The 25,750-nt window shown below is 44.3% G+C and overlaps 1 protein-coding gene across 1 annotated transcript in view; it reads right to left on the bottom strand.

The window, feature by feature from the left end:
* The window catches only part of CDKAL1 (CDKAL1 threonylcarbamoyladenosine tRNA methylthiotransferase), a 2,392,744-nt gene that overhangs the window by 494,964 nt on the left and 1,872,030 nt on the right, over nt 1-25,750 (bottom strand). Inside the window, exon 11 of the mRNA XM_086965147.1 lies at nt 19,944-20,124. Coding sequence (XP_086821273.1) covers nt 19,944-20,124 — 181 coding nt within the window. The remainder of the gene's footprint in view (nt 1-19,943; nt 20,125-25,750) is intronic.

Genomic DNA, 25,750 nt, shown 5'->3' with positions numbered 1-25,750 from the left:
GCCTCTTTACCATTCTTGGTATTGGCTGACTAGTTTATTTCTTCTACTCACTTTTGGGAACGACTTTTTCATTTTTGCACAAGCACGCCATTCGAGTGAATGCAGTTAACAGCTCTCCCACTCATGTGCTTCTCCCCAAATACCCACACCGCGTTCCTAGTTGCTCATTCTGTGTGCTTTTTTAATCTTTTTACTTTACAGAGTTTTATATAACGCAAACTTGACCCGAAGGTATCGGGTATCAGAGAGCTTTACACAAGCACCAGTTACGTTACATAGGGACACATTTATTTTTGTTAGGCACGGGGAGATTAAGTGATTTGCCCAGAATCACAGGATGTTGCGCGTCCACGACGAGACTCAAACCTGGTGATGGAGCAAGGTTGCGCATGTAAAGCGACTTGCTTGTATTCAACCCTCTCTAATAACTCCTAATATCCTAACTAACATGTTTTGTCTTATTAATATTGCATTACACAACATATTAGGTATCTAGAGGAAGCTTGTCTATGTGCTTTTACTAACTATATTCCGCTTGCACTAAAATGTCAGATGCTACGCGGGATTTCTTACTGCGCATGCGTCTGTCACACTCATGTGACATGACGTATCTTTCGCTTGGAAGGAAACTTTTGCTTCTGCGCACTAGAACTAAGATGGCTGCTGTGAACTTTCAACCACAGGAGAGGAAGCTGGACTGTACAATACTGAACACTATTGTTACTGATTGATATATTCATTGTCGGGTGGAATAATAGTGCATGGGAAAATAAAGTTAAGGGCGGGAACGTTAATTTTAATATCATCACGAAAAGTTTCATTTTTGGTATGGTGTGATGACCTCTCCTCTCTTCTTGTCCAATGGAAATTGGGGATCCTTACACTTGAAACATTGGGGGTGGTACACTGACCTGGAAAATAGTAAAACTTAGGTAGGCTTAGTTAGCTAATTTGTCCGACTTGTCCGAATAGCTGACCTGTCACTGACCCAACGCACTCAATAGGTGATAGAGTGCTTCGCCAGCACCTCTGCTCTCGATCAGAAGATCCGATAACCCAATCGGGGTTCGGGAGCAAGGGTGTTGGGGAGCACTCTGACGGTAAATTCGATAACCCAATCGGGGTTAGCTGCAGAGAGGGTTGTAGCGCTGGCGTAGCAACTTTAACTGTAGGTGCCGGTCTTAACCTGTGGTGGTCCTGTCCTGATCCAATTTTGGCTGCACCTGTCCTGATTTCTGATCGGCACCTGTTGTCTTTCTGGCACTTGTACTTTTGGGGTTCTTTCCTCTAACTGACCTGAGGTCCAGGGTTAGTTCTTCACACCATTCTAGGTAAAGATTCTATGTGGGTATGTCATTGTACTGGTTCCTTCTCTGTTCCCACCCTAATATCAAATGCGTAACGACTACCTAATAAAATCTCTGAATATTTTTATTCTAATCGTTATTTCCTTAATGAAAGATTTCTGGTGACAAATGTTTGGATTATGACATTTAAAGAATTTTAGATAAAGAATTTAAACCGTTCCCGAGTTTTTGGTTATTATATGAGTGCAATGTTTTTTTTCCCCCTACCTATTTTCTTGCTAACTCCCTGATCCAATAGGTCTCTAGGTGCTGGTGACTAGGATTGGTAAGTCAAATGGTAAAGGACCTGAATGGTTAAACAAAATCTTGATCGAACGTAGGTTTACCTGTTCAAAGTGGGTATGTTGATTTATGGGCCCAGGTGAGTATGGTAAAAACAAATTCTCGGGCAGGTGACCCCGCTACATCACCTGGTTCCCCAGATTTGAGGTTGACCGCCGTAGCCGTTAGGCTAACTCCTCTCCCATGTGTGTTGCTCACTCTCTTTCATGAGCTTCTCACCTGAAAAAATTCCCCACACCCATGTTGCCCTCTCCCCCTCTGATGCTTCTCTCCCACTCCAACTTGCTCTTCCTCCTCATGGGCTGCTTTTCCCTGCTCCCCCCTATTTGGCTTTATTTTTATTTTATCCAACCCTTTCCAATCCCTGTTGCTTTTCCCCACCCACTACTCCATTGCCCTGACCTTCAGTCTTTTGTTTATTTTTGGAGGGCCAGGTAGCATATTCTTGCTGACCCCGCCGTCTTTAAAAAAAAAAAACAAGGCAGTTCTTTTGCAGTAGTGAAATTTCATTTTTTTAAATTACCAATCCATATTGGATCGGTAAATAAAAAAATGTCTTCCATGTCATTTTGTAGGTGTGTGCATGAATTTTAACGCATGGGCACATACATGTCATCATGCATGTGCATGTCTACAAAAAGAATGGGCGCCACATCAAGTCTGTTTTTCAGCTGATACTGCACAGCATTGCAAACAGCATTGGCAAAGGCAACAGGTCCATAAGGTGGGACTACTGCCTTTCCCAATGCTTGGTATTTATGAAAGAGAAACAGAAGGAAGACAAAATTGACATATCCAAGTTCCAGAGCGCAATGTGCAAATCTATCTTTGCAGCTCCATAATCAATTGATTAGCTTGCAGGTATTCAAAATTCATTTATAGTAAAACAGAAAAAAACTGAATTCATTACAAACGAGGAATGGGTGGATGAATTCATACATTCCTTGAAGCACCGACAATTTAGGTAGACGCTTTCAGTCTGAGAAGGAGCCACTGATGTATTGTGCATCATCGTAGGTCAAAAGAATCCACACTAAGTGCAGTGTTCGGTCTAGGCATTTGCCAGATTTAACCAAACAAGTGGAAATGCAACTGGGCCACAGTTAAGCGTGAGGACAATCTACACAGACAAGAACCCATAGCAAATGATGAGCAGAAATTAATCCAATGAAGTGACCACAGATACATATATAGGTTTCTATGATTGGAACAATACTAAACAAAAAATGCTGAGTTTGGTTAAGAGAAGATTTACTATGGCTCAAATTTTAGGAGAACAGTAAGATGGTGCCATCAGCGCCCTCTCAGGCAGTGGTCCCTCAAGGATCCCCAAGTGTTGATCTAGAACACAATTTTTCTAACACTGTCCTAGACAGTAAGTTAAGCGGTAAGAGAGGTATGGGAATCATTTCTTGTAATGTCCTTCTCAGGTCCGCATTTGTGTCAGACCAGGCCAATGATCCTTAGCTGGAAAATGCAATAGTGTGTGATAACAGTTTTTTTAATGAATGTCTGCGGGTGGAAACCTCCCTCAGAGGTGTAAGCTCCTCCCCTGGTGCCCATTAAATCGTCTAGAGGGTAGGCAGTTCTTAGTGGTATTGTGCTTTCATTGCCCACCAAGGACCTGCAGGTCCATCAACTTCTCATAGATGAATTGCATGACATATAGAGCATTGGATAATCAGCCCAGCCGCGGCAGGTAAGGGCGGTGTGGCCAGGTGTAGGGGGAGTGGGGATTTGAGAGACGGACAAAAGGGAATATTACATAAATAATCAATTTTCCCTCGTGGTCGTCTCTCGAAATCCCCCCTCACCTGGCCCCACTGCTCTTACCTGCCTTGGCTGCGGTTGAATCAGCCTGCTCACCAGAGAGATTTTAAGTCATGGGTGACGAGGGTAATGCTTTAGGGGCCCCACCTTCACTGGAAAGGTGTACTTTCTCTTGACCTCAACTCTTTCTATTTCTGTATGTCAGACCCTCTCATTCCTCCTGCCTATCTCTAACTCTCCGTTTGCTAAGAGTAATCTTAACAATTTTTGGGACACCAAGAAAGGCATATTTTTTTTCCTTTCCTTTTTTTTATAAACAGTTTTTATTGATATTAACTTACTAGCAATACAAACAGTACAAATGCCATCCTTATACGGACATTGTATATTTGAACTGATTTTAATTGATACTATTTATGAAACTTTGCTTGGCATCGTCTGGGCTTGAATTAGTAGAAAACGGGTATTACAACATGTTCAGAACATGGGCCCCAAAAATCCTTAAGACAATATTGCTGCCAGGCCACAATAAAGTAGGATGTTTAGCTTAGGGGGGGGGTGGTAAGTTATAGTGTTGTAGCCAGCTCCCCCAAATCCTGAAAAATTTGTGTGGGCACTCCCTACTCAGCTGCCATATAGAAGTCCATATCTTTGCTCCATTCACCTAAGGTCGGGACCTCCAGTGCACCCCGGTGGCGCATCTCATTGTATTTGGCAATCACAAGCCCCAGTTAGCAAAAGAGGAGTTGCACCCTGGGGACGTCCACATTGCCCGGGACACCCAGCAAAATGTATTTGCTCCCCCACAGCGCACACAGTCCAGGGACACCGCTCTCCCAATGCAGTGTAAGCGGTCCATCATAGTAAACTTGATGCAGCATTTTGAGCTGGATCAAGCGCAGTCGGAACTTTATGGTCAACTCTCTTGGGTGCATCAGGGCTGCCTCCCAGTCCATGTCCTCTAACTTCCCCACATCACCGCCCCCCCCCCTCCCAAAATGGCTCTCAGCTTAGCCAGTGTATCTGGCATATTGTTATTAAGAGATAGCCTTCGATTCAAGATCTTCCAGTTACAGTTTGCTCTCTGGTGGGGAATATTTGGATATTTCCAAGTCCTCTAGTCCCTCCACCTGCCAAGCATGCCCAAGCTGTGCGTATTTTAAATACTGGTTCTGGTTCATGCAATACTCAATTTGAAGGGACGAGAAAGGCATCAGACTACCCTCTTCCCAAGAGATCTCCTATCTGGGTGATTCCCAGCAGGTCGCATGCTCCATAACACCTGAGTTTTCCCATCTAACACATCCAAGCTCCTTCCCAGATCGGCGTTATCCGCATTATTTTTCCCATCCAGCCTATGCACCCAGTGTCCTTCCTCCAGGTGTCTAATCCCACCTGTGTCGCTGGCAGCAGCTGTCCAGCGCCTTTTCCACTGTACAGATAATAGAAGTGTGACTGGCTGGCGAACTGCACTCGCTCCAGTCGGTAAGTGAAGTGATACTACAGTGCAAACAACGAGTCATTTATGGGAACCATGTAGGCCACCCAGTAGTAGGCCCATACATCAGTGAGAACGATTTAACCATTGTGGGGTTATGCTGAAGGACCACAAGCGCTATCATAGGGTGTCCAGCACAATAGTATTCTCAAGTTTTCCTCTAACTTAACAAATGCTGCCTCGGGGATCGGGCAGTATGTGTACTGAAGGCATAGATATTTGGGGAGCATAATCATTTTAAAGACAGCCGCCCTCCCCAGGAAGGTAAGGGGCAGTGTGAACCACCTTTCTGTCTCTGCCTGGAAATTCAGTACCACTTGCCCCAAATTCCTGGACAGACATGTATCCCTGTGTGGAGTGACATAAATGGCCAGGTACTGGAAACCATCAGTGTCTTCTTGGAGTGTCGGAGGAAGGATGGACGGGTCTAGTGGGCCATATGGGTGGTGAAGCACTGACTTGCCCCAGTTGATATGGTAGCCCCAGTGAGCCGAATAGGACTTGTATATCTGGAGGACACCCGGAATCATGGTCACTGGCTTGGTGACATAGAGCAATATATCGTCCGCCTACACCAAGACTTTTTAGTCACTCCCGTCGGTACAGGAAACTTTGAATCCTCGAATGTCAGGACAGGCACAGATCATAGCAGCCAAGGCCAGATGGTAAGGGGAAGAAAGTGTGGGGGTAAGGGGCAGCCCTGTTGTGTGCCCCGTCACATCGGGAATGCTGGCGAGAACACAGTTTACCCTCACCACTGCAGTTGGGGCGTGGTAGAGTAGGTTAATCCATTGTCTGTATTTAGGGCCAAATGCGAATTTTCCAAGTGTCTGATGAAGGAAGGGTCAATGAATTGCAGTGAACACCTTTTCGGCATCCAACGCTAAGAGTATGTAGGGTTCCTCCCTATGGCTAACCTCTGACATCCAGTTATGTAGGCAATGGAGGTTGAGTGCAGTGGACCCAGGCATAAAGCCCAATTGGCCTCTGTGCACTAGCAGGACTATCATTGTAAATAGTCTGGTGGCTAGAATGGTGGCCAGCACCTTCCTTTCAATATTTAATAAAGAGATAGGGTGGTAGGAACCACAGCTGGTCTCTGACTTGCCCTTCTTGCGGATCACGACAATGGAAGCGCATTGTAAGTCCGGCGGGAGTTCACTCCTGTCCTGGGCCTGTTTAAAAATGCCAAGCATATATGGACCCAGCAACCCGAGTATCGCTTGAAGAACTTTCCAGCCCACATCCCGGGAGGCCACCTCCAACCCACCATGATCCAGAGAGGAGAGTGGTCCGACAGGCCCCATGTCAAGTAGTCTGTCCTGTTCACCATAGCCACCTCACCCACAGGAACACAGACATAATCGATTCTATAATAGACCCTGCGCGTCCCAAAGAAATAGGAATAGTACCTCTGATGATGCTGCTGATGCCACAGTTCAGAAAGACCCAGTGGATCTGCGAATCGTGCCAAGGGTGTGTCCCTTGACAGGGCTACAGCAGCACCTGAGCAGTCCAAAACCAGGGGCTATTACATCGTCGCCTCCCAAGATATGTAAGGAAGAGTTGGTCTCCAGGAGTATGGTTGCCACCTGTTCCAATTCCGGCACCTGGAAACAGGGGTGCATATATACTGATCAGAATAATTGAAGTCCTGAATATGCTCATGTTCTTATTCACATGGAAAATGGATTAATAGTCAAGCTGGACCATTCCATTAAAAGAGGCCAAGACTGTATTTAACGTTGTTGTTCACCGCCTCTAATGGCGACATTCAGCGGCGATTGTCGCCCATGCGACGGCTAAATAGGAGGGGGCAATTGACGCCCCAGAGACGGCAAGTAAGTGCAGGAGGAGGCCGCCGCCAACCCCAAAACCTGTGCCGCCCGTGGCGGACCACCCCCCCTACGCCACTGGGTGGAATGAAATACCAAATATCCAATAGCAATGAGCTGAGAAGGAACTACTCCTCTGGGTGGATCCAGAACCGAGAGAAGCATAAAGATAACCAATATTTTAATATGTCTGTTCATCACCACAGTCCAATGTTATACTCCAAGTCTCATCACCCACTTACTCAGCCTGAACTCTCATGTGCACTGCTTTGTATACTCATGAGATCGATCGAGTCGAATATATATTCCAACGTCCCTGGCGAGAGGAAAAACTTGCAGTCAGTTTATCCGGTTTGTGACTTGCCCCTTTTCACGGTTTAATTCACCCCGGCAGTGCACTGAATGCGAATATTGAAGCCATTAAGTAACTCGAGCATAACAAGTAAAAAAGAACGTAATTCTGACAGAGAGCAGATTTATTCCCGTGCTCCAGACGGGTTTATGTTTACTGGGGTACTGTATGTTCTATCAAACATTTTACCACAGTGCAAGGCCCCAGATCTTTTACAAGTTTGTTCCCTAAGAAATTCAAGAAGAAGGGGGAAAGCACGCTATGGCAACCTTTGCTCATTTCAAATGAAACCTTGTTTGCCAATGCCAACTTTTTAAAAGGTGTTTCCTCCTTTCTGTAACTCCATGTGCGATTGGCTGCAAGGCAGCGGCCGCGCGGTCTGCTGCATTCCACGCGCACAGCTGGGCCTGGATTCGGACCCAGGGGGCTGCTGGGTAAAGTATACTTTGGCGCTCAGTCAGAGCCAGGCCTTTTGAACTCCCCTGCCTTCTTGCAGCGCTGGAAGTTCAGAGCAGTTGAGAGAGCGCTCGTCTTCGGGGCTGTAAAAAATGAGTCCATGTTCAAAGCAGCGGGAGGAACACTCCTGGGATATATTCGGCTTGGCTCCGTGCCTCTTTGAATTCAAACTTGTTCTAACAGTAGCTGTCTTCACAGCACCTAGTCCAGGAGGCCTGCAACACGCACACACAACCCCCCCCCCCCCAACCCTTATCTAATGCACAGCCAGAAGTATAACGTGAAAAAAACGTTTTTTATGGGCTTCTGTACATTAGGCCCAAACTCTCTGTAGTTCCTAAGGGACTTCTACCTCTTTGTCACAATGACATCCTTTGAAGATTCGACCCTAAAAGTAATTTGCCTCTCTTTGATTTTTGGTTAAAAAGCCGAACCCAGATTAAAAAGAAATGTCTAAAAAAAGAGAACAAACAATTATCGAATGACAATAAAAGTAACTGTGTCTTGTTTACACACTCAGCTTTTAACCCCTTCACTGCGGCGGCTATTGCGCGGCAGTGCTAAGGGGGAGGGGGGGGGGGGGGGGCGGCGCTCCCGTGCTCGTGACGGAACCTCTCCGTCACGAGCCTCGGATGGACTGTGCTTGTGACGGAACAGTTCCATCACGGCCCCGCCCGCCTAATAGAACGTCCAGCGCAGGCGCGAAATTTGCGCCGCGCAGGCACGGCGAGCGGGCCGTGGCAGAACCGTTTCGACACCAGCACAGCCCACCCGAGGCTCGTGAAGGAACGGTTCCGTCACGAGCACGCAAGGGGTTAATCTATGGCACACCTTGTACTCCCTTATACCTGCCAAATACACCTTTCCTGCACTAAAGATATTTGCCAGAGGGTCACCTGCAAGACACATACTGTATAGCTGGAGTTTCTTCCCGGCCTTTAGTCTTCGTGTATCACCCTAGCTTACTCCACAGAACCATTCGCTCCAATAAACGCCTTATAATATAGTTATGCTTCAACTGCAGATGTATATGTATTTTTGCCAAAAGTCTGAAAAACTGCTACCTGTGATATTGTAGGTGGCCTGTAGCAAATACATAATTTTTTTATTTGTCAGACCCTGTTCAGGAGGCCACATGGCAGGTAGGGGCAACTTCACTACAATCAGAGGGTTGAGGTCTTTTGCTATTGTTACTTGCTATGGCTCTGCAAACTGGGCCACGTACAACTTTTTCCACACTTCACTCTCAGTGGTAGTGGCAGTGAGCAGTCACAGGTTTCTCAGAGAGGTTAGTATGAAGTTACTCGAGTTCAGAAATCAATTCACCACCCGCCAGCTACGCAAAAAGATCAATGTTCACCCCAGTTCTTCCCTTTGTAGATAAGACAAGTAAAATATTACACAGAAAACGTATTCTAGAATGCCAGTACACATTCAATACTGCACAGATACCCTATTCATGGGTGCAAGTCTTGGTGCTTTCATGTGCCACTGCTGACTAATCCAATTACTCACCACCTGTCCCTTCATGGGTTCCCCAATTTTCTCTGTGTTCCCTCCTCAGGGTCAATGTTCAAGGTAAGGTCTATGGGCAGCTAATGCTCCCCTTCCCAACCTCCATTTCATCTTAGCACTCAGTCTCTTCAACTTAGGCCCCTCTCAGTCTCTATCAAAGCTCGTAGCAGCAGTCCCAGTCCTCGTTCGGCCCTTCCACTGCAGCAGGATCTCAGAGGTAGAAGGAGTTCCATGTGGCACAAAGCAGTCTTCCAGGGCGATGCGCAGCAGTCGGTCAAAAAGGGGTTCACTCAAAGGGTCACAGCAGGAAATGCAGCTTCTGTCGGTGGCCCTCTTTCTGAGGGCCTGGCTGCAGATTGGCACTCACTCCAGCTCTCTGGTGGTTATTTGACCCACGGCCCAGCTCACCCCGACACTCCTGTGAGTACATGGCGCTTCTTTTTTAGCACAATAGCCACACTTCCGAAGGTGACGATTCTACAGTGTGGCAGGCACTATATTCGACACGTAGTACCTCGAGATGAATACCTTGAATCTTCAAAGGGAACCTCTTGGGTCACTTGATCTTCAGAATGGTCCTGACCGAAAGGCACACTCTGGCAGAGTGGTGGTCATGTAGTCCACTGCGGGGGCACAATAACCATTAGCAGGCACTTATCGCCACTTCGGTCAGATTGATCTCAAGCCCACAGCTCCTGGTGCCTTTGTAGCTACGGCGGAGAGAATGACAAAGATCGCACTGCTTGATTTGACAGTACCAGGATTCTATTGGTGCCCTTGCTTAGCAAATTAGAAAACTTGTGTGAGACAGACCCTATGCCAGTCAATTATAGTAGTCCCTTCCATTATCAACAACTCCTGCAGGATCGGCGCTTTCTTCCTTTATTCACAGGTAGGATGTCTTGAAGACCAGGACAGTCCAGTAATTCCTCCTTTAGATCTGACTCCGCGCAGTGTTCCCTGCCCTCTTGGGAGCTGGATGTCATTGCAACAGCAACCCTTGGCTGCTTAGTAGAACCTGAGTACTATGCAAAGTACCTCCTCCGAGGTAGAAGAGGCAATAATAACAAACACCAATGGGTCTTGGGCCCCCATCTTCATGCCAATTTCACAGACAGAGGATGTGTATTTCAGGTCTGCTTCCTTGGAACTGGTTTGGGTTGGTTCTCCTTTCAAGCATCCTGGCCTGTCCATTTCCAGACCTGGCCTTTGTCTAAAGGATGCTCTGCACGTCAGGACTGCCTCCAAGTGGCGTGGCGATCACAGAAGCACAGCAAGGAGTGAGCAAACTGAACCCAGCGGTTTACAACCACTCATTATAGCGTTTGACGTTTCCCCCTCCCATCTAAGAGATGCCAGAAATACATGCATGCTGCCTGGGGAAGTAACCTCTCCTTCATCTTGTACTCGAGGTTGCGTTGAGGCTGTCGGCTTCCAAAATGAAACCCGTAGGCAGATATTACTTCTGCATAGCATACTATCAATCCTAGCACACACGCACAGATACAACACACAGGATGTTAGCCTCAGGAGTCTGTGTTCATCGTAACCAGGGCCGGACTGGCCGTAGCGGGCACAGGGCAATCCCCCCGTGCGCCGCAGGGGTTGGGGGCCGGTTTGGGGCCCTTGGGGGCCGTTTTGTTACAGGGTCGTTTTTGCAGCATAGCTGCAAAATCGGCCCTGTAACAAAATCGGCCCCCGGCAAAGAGCTTGGCGGCACCCATAACCCCCCAGGGGGAGGGGGGAACGCACTTTGCCAGGGCCGGTTTTGGTTCCCATCCGGCCCTGCTTGTAACTAGGGAACTTTAGCAGAATGGGCCTATAAGCATGCTTTCGTGTATCACTGGTAAAAAGGCCTGTCACTATAATTCACCAACCGTGCTCTGCCGCCATCACTACACTCCATGCAACCTTGGAAGCTGTCTGTCAATTTTACAATGCGTTTCGAGCATCCCTCCCGGTACAAGACAACGTTCAGAACCTATCATCATCAATCAATCAATCATCTCATTTGTAAAGCGCACTACTCACCCGTGAGCGTCTCAAGGCGCAGGGGTGGGGAATGCTGCTACTGCTCGAAAACCCAGGTCTTGAGGAGTTTTCTGAAGGTCAGCAGGTCTTGGGTCTGCCGTAGGTGGATGGGGAGGGTGTTCCTTGCGGTGAGGTGGGAGAACGATCTGCCGCCTGAGGTCGCTCTTCGGAAGCGGGGGACTGTAGTGAGGGCGAGGTCGGCGGAGCGGAGTTGGCGGGTGGTCCGGTGTTGTGGAGTGCCTTGTGTGCGTGGGTGAGGAGCTTGAAGGTTATCCTCTTGTTGACCGGGAGCCAGTGCAGGTCTCTCAGGTGATGTGTGATGTGGCTGCGGCGAGGGATGTCGAGGATCAGGCGTGCAGAGGCGTTCTGGATGCGTTGGAGCCGTCTCATGAGTTTGGCTGAGGCTCCTGCGTGGAGGGCGTTTCCATAGTCCAACCTAATGCTGACAAGGGCCTGGGTGACTGTTCTTCTCGTTTCAGTGGGGATCCACTTGTAGATCCTACGGGGCATGCAGAGGGTGTTGAAGCAGGAGGAGGAGACGGCGTTGACCTGTTTAGTCATGGAGAGGGTGGAGCGAGGATGACCCCTAGGTTGCGTGCGTGGTCGGTGGGTTTTGGAGCGGTTCCCAGTGCGGTCGGCCACCAGGAGTCGTGCCAGGCCGAAGGGTTGGATCCGAGGATGAGGACCTCCATCTTGTCCGAGTTCAGCTTCTGTCGGCTGTTCCTCATCCATTCAGCAACGGCATTCATTCCTTCGTGAAGGTTGGTTTTGGCGGTGTGGGGGTCCTTGGTGAGGGAGAGTATCAGCTGGGTGCCATCGGCGTAGGAGAGGATGTTGAGGTCGTGCCGATGGGCGACGTGGGCGAGCGGTGCCATGTAGATGTTAAACAGAGTTGGGCTGAGGGATGAGCCCTGGGGTACGCCGCAGATGATCTCGGTGGCTTCGGAGCAGAAGGGGGAAAGGCGGACACTATGTGTTCTGCCGAAGAGAAAGGAGGTGGTCCAGTCCTGGGCCTTCTCTTGGATCCCAGTGGTGTGGAGGCGTGTTCGTAGTGTGTGGTGACAGACCGTCAAAGACTTGGCTTAGGTCAACGCATACCCACGGTATTAGTGTGTGGCATGAACTAAAATCAGAAACTAGGATCACAGGTATATACAATTAAGTTACGCAGGGCAGGAGTTATGACCGTACATCATATAGTGGTAATTCCTGTGCCAAATGATTAATTACAATATTTGTTGATATTTTGCCAAATGTATTATCAATTTTTATTTTAAACAATTGGGGCACAGCTTTAGCTCAATAAGAATTATTACGGATTAAGAAGGAAGCCAGACAGTACATATTGCTGGTCAATTAAGGCAGCCACCTGGTGGTACAAATCAATTTTGAACTTTAGACTGCGTACGTCTAAATAGTTTTCATGACACAACAAAGCATTGTATATGTCGAAGTAGTAAAAACTTAACTATTCAGTCTTTTCCATTTTATTATAAGGTTGGGTTCATTTAAAAGGATCATTTTCCAAAAGTTGTATTTATGGAAAGACAAAACTTTGCTGATGACTTGCACACACAAAGTGAACCTGCAATACCCATTTGCTTACTTAACACTTACTTAACACGCCCAACTGCAACCAATTACTGAAAAAAAATAATAAGGCTACTTAAGCCGGACCCCAGTTTAGAACCCGCATCTTTTAAGCTTCACCAATCTGATCAAAGGTCTGACCTAGGAATGCCAATATTTGTCTCAGAATTCCAACATCTGTCTGAGATCATCAATAAGTGCAGCCTGAGATCTTGCTCATAAGTAGTTAAAAGACTGGTTCAAAGCACCATTCTGTTGCATGCACCAGAACACATCAGTCGCCAGCTCATGACAGGTAGAACACGAACACTGGCAGACTAGCTAAAGAAAGCTCACCAGTGCACACATTCAAAGAACATCAGGGTGTAACATGCAGAATACTTGTGCCATTAAGAACAATGTGATTTCTTCTAGTAAATACTCTGAAAACAACCATTTTAAAGTGCAGCAGAGACCTCTAATAACACCACAGAGCACATCCATATGAGAATGTGCTTGTACAACACTGCGCTTGTGCATTAGCACACTGACCATTTCCATTGTCATTGTACATGCGTTTCACAATTAATCGTCCCCGGCCAGTCAGAAAACTCAACTCTACTTCCAGGTTCTTCCACAAGCTCACTGTACCCTATTCATTCATAAGAGCTTGCTGTCGGGTTCACATATCTAGTTTTTTTCACCATCTCCGGATGGCATTAGCATAGAGAGGTCAAAATCAATATTCATGTAGTGGATACTGCTTAAGTGCTAAGGCAATATTACACTTAATAAAACTGTGCTCTGATCTGCTGAGAATGTAACACTTTTGATCACACCACAATGAATCTGCAGTTTTAGTGGTTTGATATGCAAAAATAGCATATGTAAACCCTCTATTTTGGGGGTGAGCCAGAACTTTCAGACATAATTTCCCAGTGCTGCTAGGGATGCTGTCTGTTTTTTATTTGATTTTGCTGCCCACTTCGAACTGAGAATATTTTTGATTTTGCACTTGTCTGTAATTCTCCATTTGCTGACCGGATTCATGACAATGGCTCTGGACCGCATTTCTTTTGAATTTTCATAATAAATCCTTTAAACTATTGCCCTGATCTAGAACTTGGTTACTGAGTGGGCCCTTTTATTTAATTGACTGTATTTCTGATATCTTGATGTGTTGGGAGTTCCCTTACCTCGGTGACATGTTGCATCATGAACCGAGGGTTAACGTCGTCTCCAATTCATTGGATTGTAAGCATTCGGTTGAGGTAAAGCTTTGGGGTGTCATCATTGTGTAGTTCCCCCACGCTCACACATATGCCACAAGTCTCAAATGGACCCCACCTTTAGAAATAACAAACCGTTCACTCCTTTACAGCCATGTCACCTTCACCAGAGTAGCAGGGGAAAAAGGCCAGTGTTGCCCCACCTCCTTAAGAACAACAGAATCATATAAATGAGCAGACATTCCCCAATGCATAGAATGCCATAATGTGAGCATCTACAAAATTCACACAACTTTTGGACCCATTCATGCTTTAATAGTGTCACCAGCATGAGGTGCATAACCTCCATTTCAGCAGAATTGGTCTGTCTAGTGAAATAGGAACAATATGGTGGAAAGGATTTTACATTCATGATCAATCGACAAGGATCCGGAGTGGCACTGGAATATGGCATTTCAATTCATTTGCACAATCTAACGAGCCAAGAGTAAAGCCCATTTAGTAATTGCTAGAGAAAACTTATTTTGCAGGATATCTACCTTGCACAGTCAAGTGCTCTCAAAAGCATGTAAACCATTAATTTTCATTTTTTGGAACATTTTTATTTCTACAAAAATGTATTTGTTTGGTATTGGTTATGCGTACCATTGGTTATTGCAGTGTGCTTATTTTTTAGATCTACCGTGAAATCGTTCACTAGACAAATTCTGTTGTTGGAAGGAACACGTACATCCGAAAAAACACTGCAGTTCACATTTTAACACCCAATACTTAAAATGCTACCTTTTGTCTCCTTTTGTAGTATGCATTACATTCCTAAGAATGCTTCACGCTGCGTGGGTGCAGAACCCTATTAGAAGGAATAAGTAAGCTACCTAATAAGGAAATGTATAATGCGATCCACCCAAACAATATTGCCAGAAATATAATTAACAAAATAGCATTGAAAGTGTACTTAGACGAACCACTTAAAAGTGCAATGAATGGATCTTACAGGCAGATGTCCAACTTAAAGATGGAACATGGATCATGTCCTGCGGGCAGAAAAATATTTCATCAGGCATTAAAAAAAATTACACTCCACTCACCCAGCTGTGAACACCACTGTGCCCAGATAATCTGGTGCCGAAAATAAAGACTTCTAGACCCTTTAAAAGAAAGGACTACCCAAAACGTTTCTTCAGTGATATTGTAATTTATCATGGAGTTTCAAATGTGACAGTTTTCCCTTGTGTCACTTACAAAGTTCTGCACATTGACCACCTTTAACATAAATAAACCTGCTCACTGTCAAATCTACTCTTAGGATGGACGACCTTTACACCAAAGAAGGATCAAAAGTCTGTCATATCTTCAACCTAATCTTAGAGAAAGTGTCCAGCGAGTGCTGAACTGTTTAAACTACAGATTGTGGGAAGGAGCGTGAGAGGGGCTATACAGCAGTAGTAGTAACTCATAACACCTTTAGATATTTTACCTGACAGGATCTGAGAAAAGGGGGGGCATACCCCTCTGGTGAACTGTAACGTTGTTTGCACTGCTATATCTCACAAAGTGGACAGACACATTTTGGGAAAATAACTTTCAAGGAGTGGAAATGTAATTCGCAGAGAAAAGTACTGCTACATAACCAGAAAATCAAGTAATTAAATGGTAAATGTGGATAATTTGTTTAGGGGCTGAAAAATATTATGAAGAACGAAGACATCCGTAGCCACAAGATCTGAAAAACAGTAGTTAGTCCCAGCAGTATGGTGAATTAAAAGAGTTTTGCATCAAAGCAGCCAACTGCAGGGCAACAGCTCCCATGAATGGTTCATAATGAACATCAGCCTACATCTATTCACAGATGCTGAAGAAAAGTTGGTTTTCTGGGTTTTGCGGGCCATTAAGTTGGCACTCCAGTTATCTCTGTACTTCTCAAGCAGTTGTGTTAGGTAATTTCATATGAGCGTGTTTCAAATGAATTCAGTCCTGGCTGTTCAGGTGGCCAGTTCTCCCAGCATGCAATTTCTATCAACAGAAGAGGCAAGCTTAATTGTTCCCGTGAGCACATACAGAGGAGTGAGGCTTGAAGAGAAATCTGTCAACAGAGCAGGAAGACCAGTCTTGCTCTTTCGGTACACAATCAATTCTTTTAAGATAAGATCTTCAGCTACGGTGCATACAATGGCTGACAGTAAGACATTTGAATAGGATTCTGTCCTAATCCTAACATAACTCCTGCGGCTCACTCAGGTCAGTTCTGCTATTTCAAATACATTCCTAGCTCATCTGTAGTCATCCCAAAGAGTTCTAAAGACCACAGAAGAAACAGATTTAGGAAAAGAGCAGAGTGAGACCAGAGTAGCTTTAGGATTACCAAACAGCATATCTGCAACACTCACTATTTCATCTATCCACTCTTCTTGAGGCGATACGCCATCCAGTTATGCGAGCGCCTGGAAGAAAGTGCGTCATTTTGTTGTGAGGAAGGGAGTCAAACCTCTCTTTAGACTTGGTCTTTTGAGCCCACTTGCCTACAGGATTTTACTTAGATTTTCTTAGCTGCCAATTGAGTTTAATTAGTGAGTTAGAGATATTATATTTCTTATTATTGGAAATCACTTGATCAGTTCACAGGTGACGCCCGATAGCTACATAGTATTTAATTTGAGCCAGTGGTTGCAGCATTCTTTTTTGGGTACCAGCAGTTATTTTTACTCAACGGGCTTTGATCAAGAGCAAGAGAGGAAAAACACAAAAGAGGAAAGAAGGAGACAGAGAAAGATAAAAAAAAAGTGACAAAGGGATGGAAAAGAACCTGTAGAAGAGAGAGGTTAAGGGCGTGAACGGTGGTGGATTAAAGCGACATGAGGTGGAATCAAGACTTCACAGAAGGGTATTTGGCAGCCAAACGTTCGATAGCGTGGCTGCCGGCTTATGATCAAATCTTTAGGCCTCCTATTCTTATTCTTTTACAAATTATGGACTGTAGGTATCCAAATCTTCCGTCCACAGCCTCACAATTGAACCACATGCAAGCAGGACAGAAGACCGGCACAGTTACAGTTCTTAGTCTCGTTTTTAACATCTGAACATCTCCAGAGTGAGCCCACTGTCAGACGGACAGGTATACACTTGGAAAAGACAAAATAAGAAATCAGCATTGTAAAGATGATTCCAGCACTTATTTGGTTAAGTCTGTGTTACAACTCTGGAGAAGTGCATGCTCACCTCCCAAACTCTAGCTCTAACTGATCACCAGAATAGAATCACCTACCATTTCAGAACATTATCATCTCAGAATACAATTACATCAGCAGTGAGATGCTAAAGAAATAGCTCTCTATAAACTACATCAAGTGGGAACACCTGGGCAAATGGATTTCACACATCAACTTTAGCAACACTTTTATTTTTAATCCCGCTAATAAAATATTGGTTTACTAATTTCTGAGTCACCGGAATTATCCCATGGCTATTTTTCATTTAGGCTGGTCAAAATGTTTTAATACTAGTTGGGCTAATTAAATTCTATTTTGTCTTTTTAGTAACTTTAGCAATTTATTTAATATCCCAGAAAATGCCTGGCTTGTGCATTACGTTATCTCATGACTCTTCGTCTTCTGCAGGTGTATCCCTGTATCCGGTCAGCAACCAAAACATAGCCATAAAAATCTCAGGAAACCATTGTCTCTGTTGTGAAAGACTAGCTAAGTTCTAGTTTAATTGAAGCTTTGGTTCGCCTCCCTAACCGCCTATTTAATTATATTATTGTTGGGTAACCATTAGGCCAGTAGTAATGAAAACCTTAGATCCGCACTGAACCGAACTAGGAGCTACATACAGCAAACATAGACCTGATGGGTGCGCTGTCGTTGGATGAAGACGAACAACAATAGTTTAAGGGAATACCCGAGGTACACATTGAGCAGTTCTGGCAATGCACTCAAACAGGAGTCACTTACCTGTTGGTCGATTATGTGAAAGGAAGTCAGACATCATAGCCATAGGTCATACCACTAAAATCTTTCTGATAATGGATGAGACTACGTACCAAGACAAAGTTGGCAAATCTTTGCAAACAAAGAAAGGGATAATCCTAAAATGGCTAAACCCAAAATTAAATGTAATAAACCAGCAACCTGGGCATCCAAATTAAACAATTCATTCATGTATATACTGTTCTTAATGTAATCAAGAGTAACTAAAGTTCAGTGGTTACCACCTAGTCCCCCTACATTCCTTATGAGCCCACAAAGAGTCTCACAAAAAGGCTCACGGGGATCTGAGGTTCAGACCTGCAAACTTGAAGAACAAATTCACTGTGTGAAGAGGGGCGGGTCTTTGAAGGGGAGCGGGGGATCGCGATGAGAAGTACCTAAAAGGCACTTTTGAACCCAACCCCACCCGAAGCCCTCTCCTCCCAAAAAAACAAACAACAAAAGCTTGCTGAGGCTGGGGACGAAGCCCTGTGGTGTTTCCACACTCCTTAACGAACATCGGCAGGTCGAAGCCTCAGAAAAAGAGGATGAAAATCATTATTTACAGTGGATTTCAGCTTGTTTTCCCTGCCACTGTGTGATACCGGCTCCTCAACGGAAGACTGTGTGATGGGGGCCGGTATTGTGAGTCACACAGTGGCACTGTGTGAGTTGGCAAGCATGGAGATGTATGCTGATGAGTGGACAAGAAACCACCAACTACAGCTGGTAATAATTGCATGAGGTCAGAACTCATGCCTGAGAAAAGGCGGCAAGTGCATCATTTTCTTTAAAGTAGAGCATTTGCCTAGAGTAACAAACGGGAGAAGCAAAGACAATGAATCACAAGGAATCATTCAATATAGCAAATAACTGACTCCTTTGATACTGGGTTAAAAAATAAATAAACAAGCACTGCGTCCTTCAACTAGGATGTAGGCATTACACCATTTTCAAAACTTAAAAGAAAAGGCTATCAGTAGGCTTTATTTGCATATACACTCAACATATTGAGAGACCTTAAAACGCAGATGCCATTTATTACCGTTGCTGAGTGGGAGCGACCATTAATCCAGAGTGTTTCTACCTTCAGTGGATCATGTTGTCCTCCATTTACAATGGTAACAAATAGCTTATTACTTTCTATGGAGCCACTTATATGGTTTAGGCCATGCTGGTTGCTCTTGCACAGTAGTCATAAACTAAGGTATTTAAGTGAAACCAGGGCATGATGGAATTAATCCATGAAATTAAATAAAACCATAGTGATTTACCCCTTGCGATTAGAAGCAGACTTTTCATCTGAAAAAACCCCTGTAACGTTCAATCTGTGAGGTGAAAGGAGAATGTTCTCACATTAGTTACACTGCGCTGTAATAGTGTGAACGTAGCTCTATAGCAATAAATGGGTAAATGCAAATGTATTAATACACTTATTTTAAATAACGCATTTTATTAAGCCACATTTATGTTCACTTATACAGCATATATAACCACTAACTTTGAGTAACAGAATAACGTGGTACTCACCATAAAGCGCGTCAACACCTCGTCGTGGGTTATGTGCGTGTATATGAAAAAAGATATATATACACATATGTTTTATACACTAGCAAGGCAAGTCGCACAAACTTCAGCTATCAACAATGAAGATGTACGAAGAAACACAGTATACAGTTTCCACCAATGTCACATCACACAGACCAGGGTTTTTTTCAGTCAGCCTACCAGAGGATTTAAAATAATAAATGATTTATAGTATCAAATATGTTGCACGAATTGTACCTTTATTTTGTAGCACGCTTGGCACATGCCCTTTGTAGATTTGGAGCATAAGGGTGTCTCCCGGCTTACATTGTCATTCAAGGTCAATATATGAGGCTGTACTGTGTTTAAATTTAGCCTAACTGATGAAGACACTGGCCACCTAGAATATGTGATGCAGGCAGGCCCCGCTCGACGGAAGGCAAGCCACGAGGAGGGGGGAGAAATTACTTCAGCTACAAAGTAAAAAAAAAGAAACACAAGAGGGAATAAATGGCCGGTATGTGAAATCAACACAGCATGTTCTTACCACGTGCGCTGGGACCTGCCTCGCTTTGGCAGCCGGGGTGCCCGGACGAGGATAAAACTGATTGATGAAGAGGCTTGGAAACTTGTACTGCTCGACGAGCTTCATGGTCTCCTGAAAATCTTCGTCTGTCTCCCCTGGAAAGCCGCAGATGATATCTGTAGCAATTGTAATTCCTGGCACCCTGCAAGGTAGAAGCAAAGCGGCATGTTACACCTGAGACACATGTTTCAATATCACTTACACGGCACCCTTGTCACATCACATATAGCATCCCGTGGAGCATTTCTGGCTTCCCTTCATCCCGCCATCCTTCACGCACAGGCCACCAGGGTTTCAGCTGCTAGCTCTAGACAGAACAGGTGATAAAAACACCTTGCCCACCAAACAAACCCCTGATACAAAATGGCGTGCTTAACAACTGAATTGCGTGGGGGCAGTCAAATAACATATCGCACACAGAAATTCCGTGTTTTATATCAATATATACATAGAGCGAAAACAGCAACGTTTCCAAATCATGTGAGGAGGACACATGAAAAACGATTCCAATCACGAATATGAAAGGTATGTCAAAAATAAAATGACAAAATCATTCACTATAGCAATTAGGCAGAGTTTTGGCTGGTACTAAATTAGACCCCTAATGAATAAGTGTAAACAGGATCTGACTGGGCCGGTCAATTGCACCATTGACGGCTTAAAAGTCAAGTATTTTGCCTCCAAGAAGTCTCTCAGTTATCAGTATGTTCGGGCATTAATAAAATACAATTATTGGGCCTCGGGAGACGAACTGTTGGGGGCTACTATAAGAAAAGGAATCAAGATGTTTCTTATTTATACATGATCTGACAAAAAGGACTCTGAACTACAACCTGAAAAATGCACTTTCAACTTCTAAAGTCTTCACGACGCTAAAGTCTTCACGACGTAGGCTAAGAGAGCACCCAACTAGACCCAATGTTCGAGGAGGAGTTCGTACATTCAGGCAGATATCAAAAGCTCTCTCAACTGAGTCGTTAAGGGAGCGTGAAGCTGGAGGCAGATGTAAAAGCAATATTTCCCATCATGCTGAAAGACCTGCAGGTGGGTTTGTATTTTCTTCTAGCAGCCTGTTGGACACAGAAGGCAGGTTCCTGACCAAAGCACCTCCAGAGTCTATGAAGACACCGTCAAAGAGTCAAAAAAGACTGCTCTGCTCATGTTGTGTTCCAGAAGCCACTTCCCCGTCAGGGGAATTATAGAAATGTATTAATGAATTTAAAAACTCTGACTGTATAGACACATAGGTGACCTCCCCTCTGCCCTGAATCCAGTAACTCCTATGACTCTTAGGCAGATGCCTTCATTAGAAAAGCCAAATTATGCCGGGAAAGAAAAAGGAAGACAATCTAATATACTCATATCCTCCTTTAACACAACAAATAAATAGATCTATAAAGCTACTCCTCTTCAACCCATTAGCCTGTAAATACTTCACCAAGGCCATTTGGGGCTCACCAACATTTTTCTAAGGACATCTTCAGCAACAGCTTTTCTGCCATCTGGCCACAGCCATCAACAACCCCTCTTGAGGGACTGGAACCGTCCCAGGAAAACTCTAAATTGTTTGAATAACCTATTAAGTAACAGGCATTTGCAATGCAATAGGTCTTGCATTTATGAGAGTTTGAGCTATAGGCCTTGTGAATGGCAATGCCTTTTATTTATGTGTTGTTTTTAAAACAGATAAATAAAAAGCATTGTTCTTTACAATGCCAATAGCTTAAACTCTTGCAAATGCGAGACCTATTGCATTGCAAACGCGTTTGTGCTACACTTTTTTTTTTTTAAAGCATTAGGAGAGAGCGTGTCCTGCTTGCAACAGCATGCAGGTCAAAGCTATTTGAGAAATAGTACCCAGAGGTTGTAATTAAAACCTACTGAGTAACAACACAAGTATCAGGGGGTGTCGCCATGGAAGGTTACAAAATGAGACAAGGCAGGCAGTACTAAGGAGGGTAAGCTAAGGCTATTAACCAATGAACAGTCACAGTTTACAGTGAACAATGACACAAGTCAATGGAAAATATGGGCAGAGAGTGGGAGGAGCTTCAAGTCCCTACCTGAATACAGCATGCCTCGCAGAGCAGTGCATATGCTGCCCAGGCTCGACCTAAACATGCTGTTGACTTTCAGTTAATCCAAACCATCCACCTATACCTACTAGCTCATTCGTAAGCAAGGTCTTTGAAAGATCCTCTTTCAGTTAAATATCTGAATTCAGTGTAGCCGATAGCTTGCATTTTAGGCTGTCAGGCTAGTATCCGCCCTGGCTGTGGCACTGAAAAAACACTGATAGCCACTAGAGAAGTTATGTACAACTACTTGACCTTTCATAGCTTCGGTACGGTTTGTCAACCTATTCTTCAGAGACTTGGAGATTACTGGGGGGGGGGGGGGGGGGGGGGGGGACTCTAGTAAATTGGTTCATTTCTTACATCTGTCTCACACTCATCATTTCACTTTCTCAGTGGCATAACACAGGTCCCGCAGCCCCTGCAGTGTGGGGCAGAGCAAGCTGTAGGGGCCCCCCTCTACACAGTACTACGGTCTTAGAGCTCCTGATTAAATCTGGAGCGGGGGCCCTACTTTTACCTTGCTGGGGGGGGGCTCAAGTTTTGTTACACCACTGCCCTTTCTCCCTTGTCCCTGAACCATTCAAACCCACAGCTGTTGCTCCGCAAGGGTCAATCACTGCTACGTTCTTACTCAGTGTTTACCCCTGCTCTCAACCTGCTCTAATTTTCTCATTTAAACTCCCTGACTACAGCTACTCCAATGACAATCAAATCATGCATAAGCTAGTAAAAATCCATTGTTTCTAGAAGCCTTCAATAAAGTCTACAAGCAATTGACTACTGGATGCAGGCGAACCACTTCGAACTAAACTACTCAAATACAGAGACACTAGTTTCCTGGAAAAGAACCAACTATCTGGCCTGAAGAACTATGACCACCACCATCCCTACAAAACCAGTAACTGTTCCAGTGCCACTAGCATTGAATATCCAAATAGTTTATTTCTTTTCGATTACAATAATACTTGCATGCCAGCCAGATATACATGGTGCCATGGTGCCTTGTGTTCGGTCTCCCATACCACACTGCGGAACTTGACACAACTTAAACCTAGTCCAACAATCAACAGTTCACTTAACAAAGAAGTGCATTTCCTTATTTATTGCAGCAGGGACATTTCAGTCAAGAGGGGTTGTACACAGAACAGCGCAGTGTGTGATGGAACTGGAGATTTACATCAGCCTAGACATGCTCATCACACAGAATCCTCAATAGGCCAGTCAATCTAAGGGAGAAAGCAAGCAGAACTTTAACAGTTGCCTCCTGTGCCACTGACTGTCAACCACCTGGCAGATGGCCACAGGCTCCCATGTTTGTGATATTAAATGAATTTGAGTACTCCTATGTGGCCTGGAAATAATCATGTGGGCTTTTTGGTCAAGTTAGGTCAGCAGTATAACACCACAAAGGTAATTTAGGTGCTCTTAAATTATAGCAATTAATGTTACACATCTCAATTGCACGTCTTTTCTCAACAACAAATGCAGACGAGGCTTCTGATTTTTGGATAAGACTTACTCATTCAGTGTAAAGTTTGATTTCAGTCAAATACAAGAGACCCCCTATCATGGCGGAGAATCTGTGCGAGGAAAGTGAACACTATGAGGAAGTTTCTGGGTCAATTTTAATGGCCTTGCAGAAGGCCCACGGGAGGAACAGAGACATGTGATGATGCAGATCTAAAGGCTCAGATGCTTGCCATGAAGATTAGGCATATTAAAATCGTTAGGTAAAAGGATATTTTTTCATATAAAAATGCATGTACATAAGTATTCAGAATGAGACTGAAGACAAACCAGCATCGGAAGGCACCATTTTAATCGATAATGGAAAATTAAAATGCACACCCAACACTGAACTGATGTGTGCTCAACACAACATCTCACTGGTAACCAACCAATGAATGGACCTACTAAACATGAAAGGCTAAAACAGCCTTGATGACACTGAACCTTTAACTACCTGGTACTGTGCTAAGCATGGGCTTTCCTACAGTTCACCCATGACACAGGCAGTCAGAAAATTATAGTATGTGTAAAATTACAGTTAGCAAATTGTCTACCCCAAAGGTTTGTCAAAGGGCTTAATCAACTCCAAAATCCTTGTCTGCTACGGTAATCTGTGGGATTCCATGTAAAAGCAAAACAGACTTGGCATAGCATAGTAGGCCTCTGCTGGTTATGGGATCAAGCCAATGTTAAAGGCTGTATGGATGAGCAGTCCATTAGGGAAAGTTACATCAGATGCCAAAGGTCTGATCCATTTATTATGAAAAATCACCACAAAGGCCAAAGGGCCCAACATATTCATTGGAACACGTGTGAAGCTCAATAAGAATTTAAAGTCAGGTTATTACACTGTGTAAAAGCCTATATGCGAATACACAGTATACAGGTATTTCATTACAGGAAATCTCACAGATTACCATAGCGGGCAAAGGGTTTGTCACAGATTTCCTGCCTAACAAATACCATGGGTAGAAGAATTCCACTATGATAATCATTGTTAAACCCTCTTAGGAGAGGCTAAATAACGTTTGCCAACAGTTATTTAAAACACATTTGTAATTGTACCTATATTATTTAGCTGTGCGTATTAAAGCACTTTTTAGGTCTGATCGGACACCTTAAACTGACTGCCAGGCTCTTATAATTAAAAGAAAAATGACTGAAATACATACCTATATTTATATAAAAATGCTTTGGGTTAGTCCTCTTCAGCCATTGTTGTCTTAAAAGTGTAATTCACATTCTGCTTCTGCCCAGGACAGCACATCTGGTATAACCCAGACCTATTGGCATTTCCACTGCTTGTTTAAGAAGCTTACTAGTACATGGGACAAGCATACCCTGAATTTGTTTCACTGGCTATGACAGAGGGTCTGCTCATGGCCGAGCTGAAGACGGCCAAGAGTGGTACATCACACCAACCAAAATTCTTGTTGAACACTGAGGCCAAGGTGCTGGCCAAGGTCATAGCCAATAGACTTCTGAAGGTCACAGTTGGTCTTACACATCCTGATCAAGCAAAACGTATGCCCAAATAAATTGCCCAGAATACATACCATTTTGGTTTCTAGCGATAAAATTGCCACTGGTTTGGCTGCTGTTTGAACATGTTGAACATGTTGTCTGCTGTTTGAACATGTTGCATACAACTGTAAAGTAGACACTATATAGAAATGCCCCAACACCAGACCACAAGTTTGCAAATAATGAATTAGTGCTTAGCTGGTGCGCGAGTGGGCTCTCATCCCCCTTTTCCCTCACAACTGCGGTGGGGGGGGGGAGGGGGAATATTCCACAATATAGGATTCACAAAGATATGGAACCTGTAATGTTGCTAAATGTATAGCTATTGCATGGATAAAAGATTGTTTCTTTTAAGATGCAGATAACTACTTTGGTTGGTATGAAAAAAGAAAAAACAATAAACGTTGCATGAAAAATGGAAATCATATACAGAATACCTACCTGTTACCGAATTCTTTTTTCCAGTTACTAGAAAAATCTAACTATGACCACTTTCTGAGAAAGCACAATCCTAGAAAAGGGGGTAAGCAGGACTAGGATGAGTCATAGGATTTTTATCACGAAGGATTTTGTGATGCATGCCAAATACAAGACACTACAAGGGCATTCTGAGTCATAAGGAAGGCATGTATTAAACCTTCAAGAAAAAAGGTATTA

This window comes from Lissotriton vulgaris, chromosome 4_1 (assembly GCF_964263255.1).
Source record: "Lissotriton vulgaris chromosome 4_1, aLisVul1.2, whole genome shotgun sequence".
Taxonomy (NCBI): domain Eukaryota; kingdom Metazoa; phylum Chordata; class Amphibia; order Caudata; family Salamandridae; genus Lissotriton; species Lissotriton vulgaris.
The sequence above is the reverse complement of the archived record's forward strand: the minus strand, read 5'-3'. Positions and strand labels throughout refer to the sequence as shown.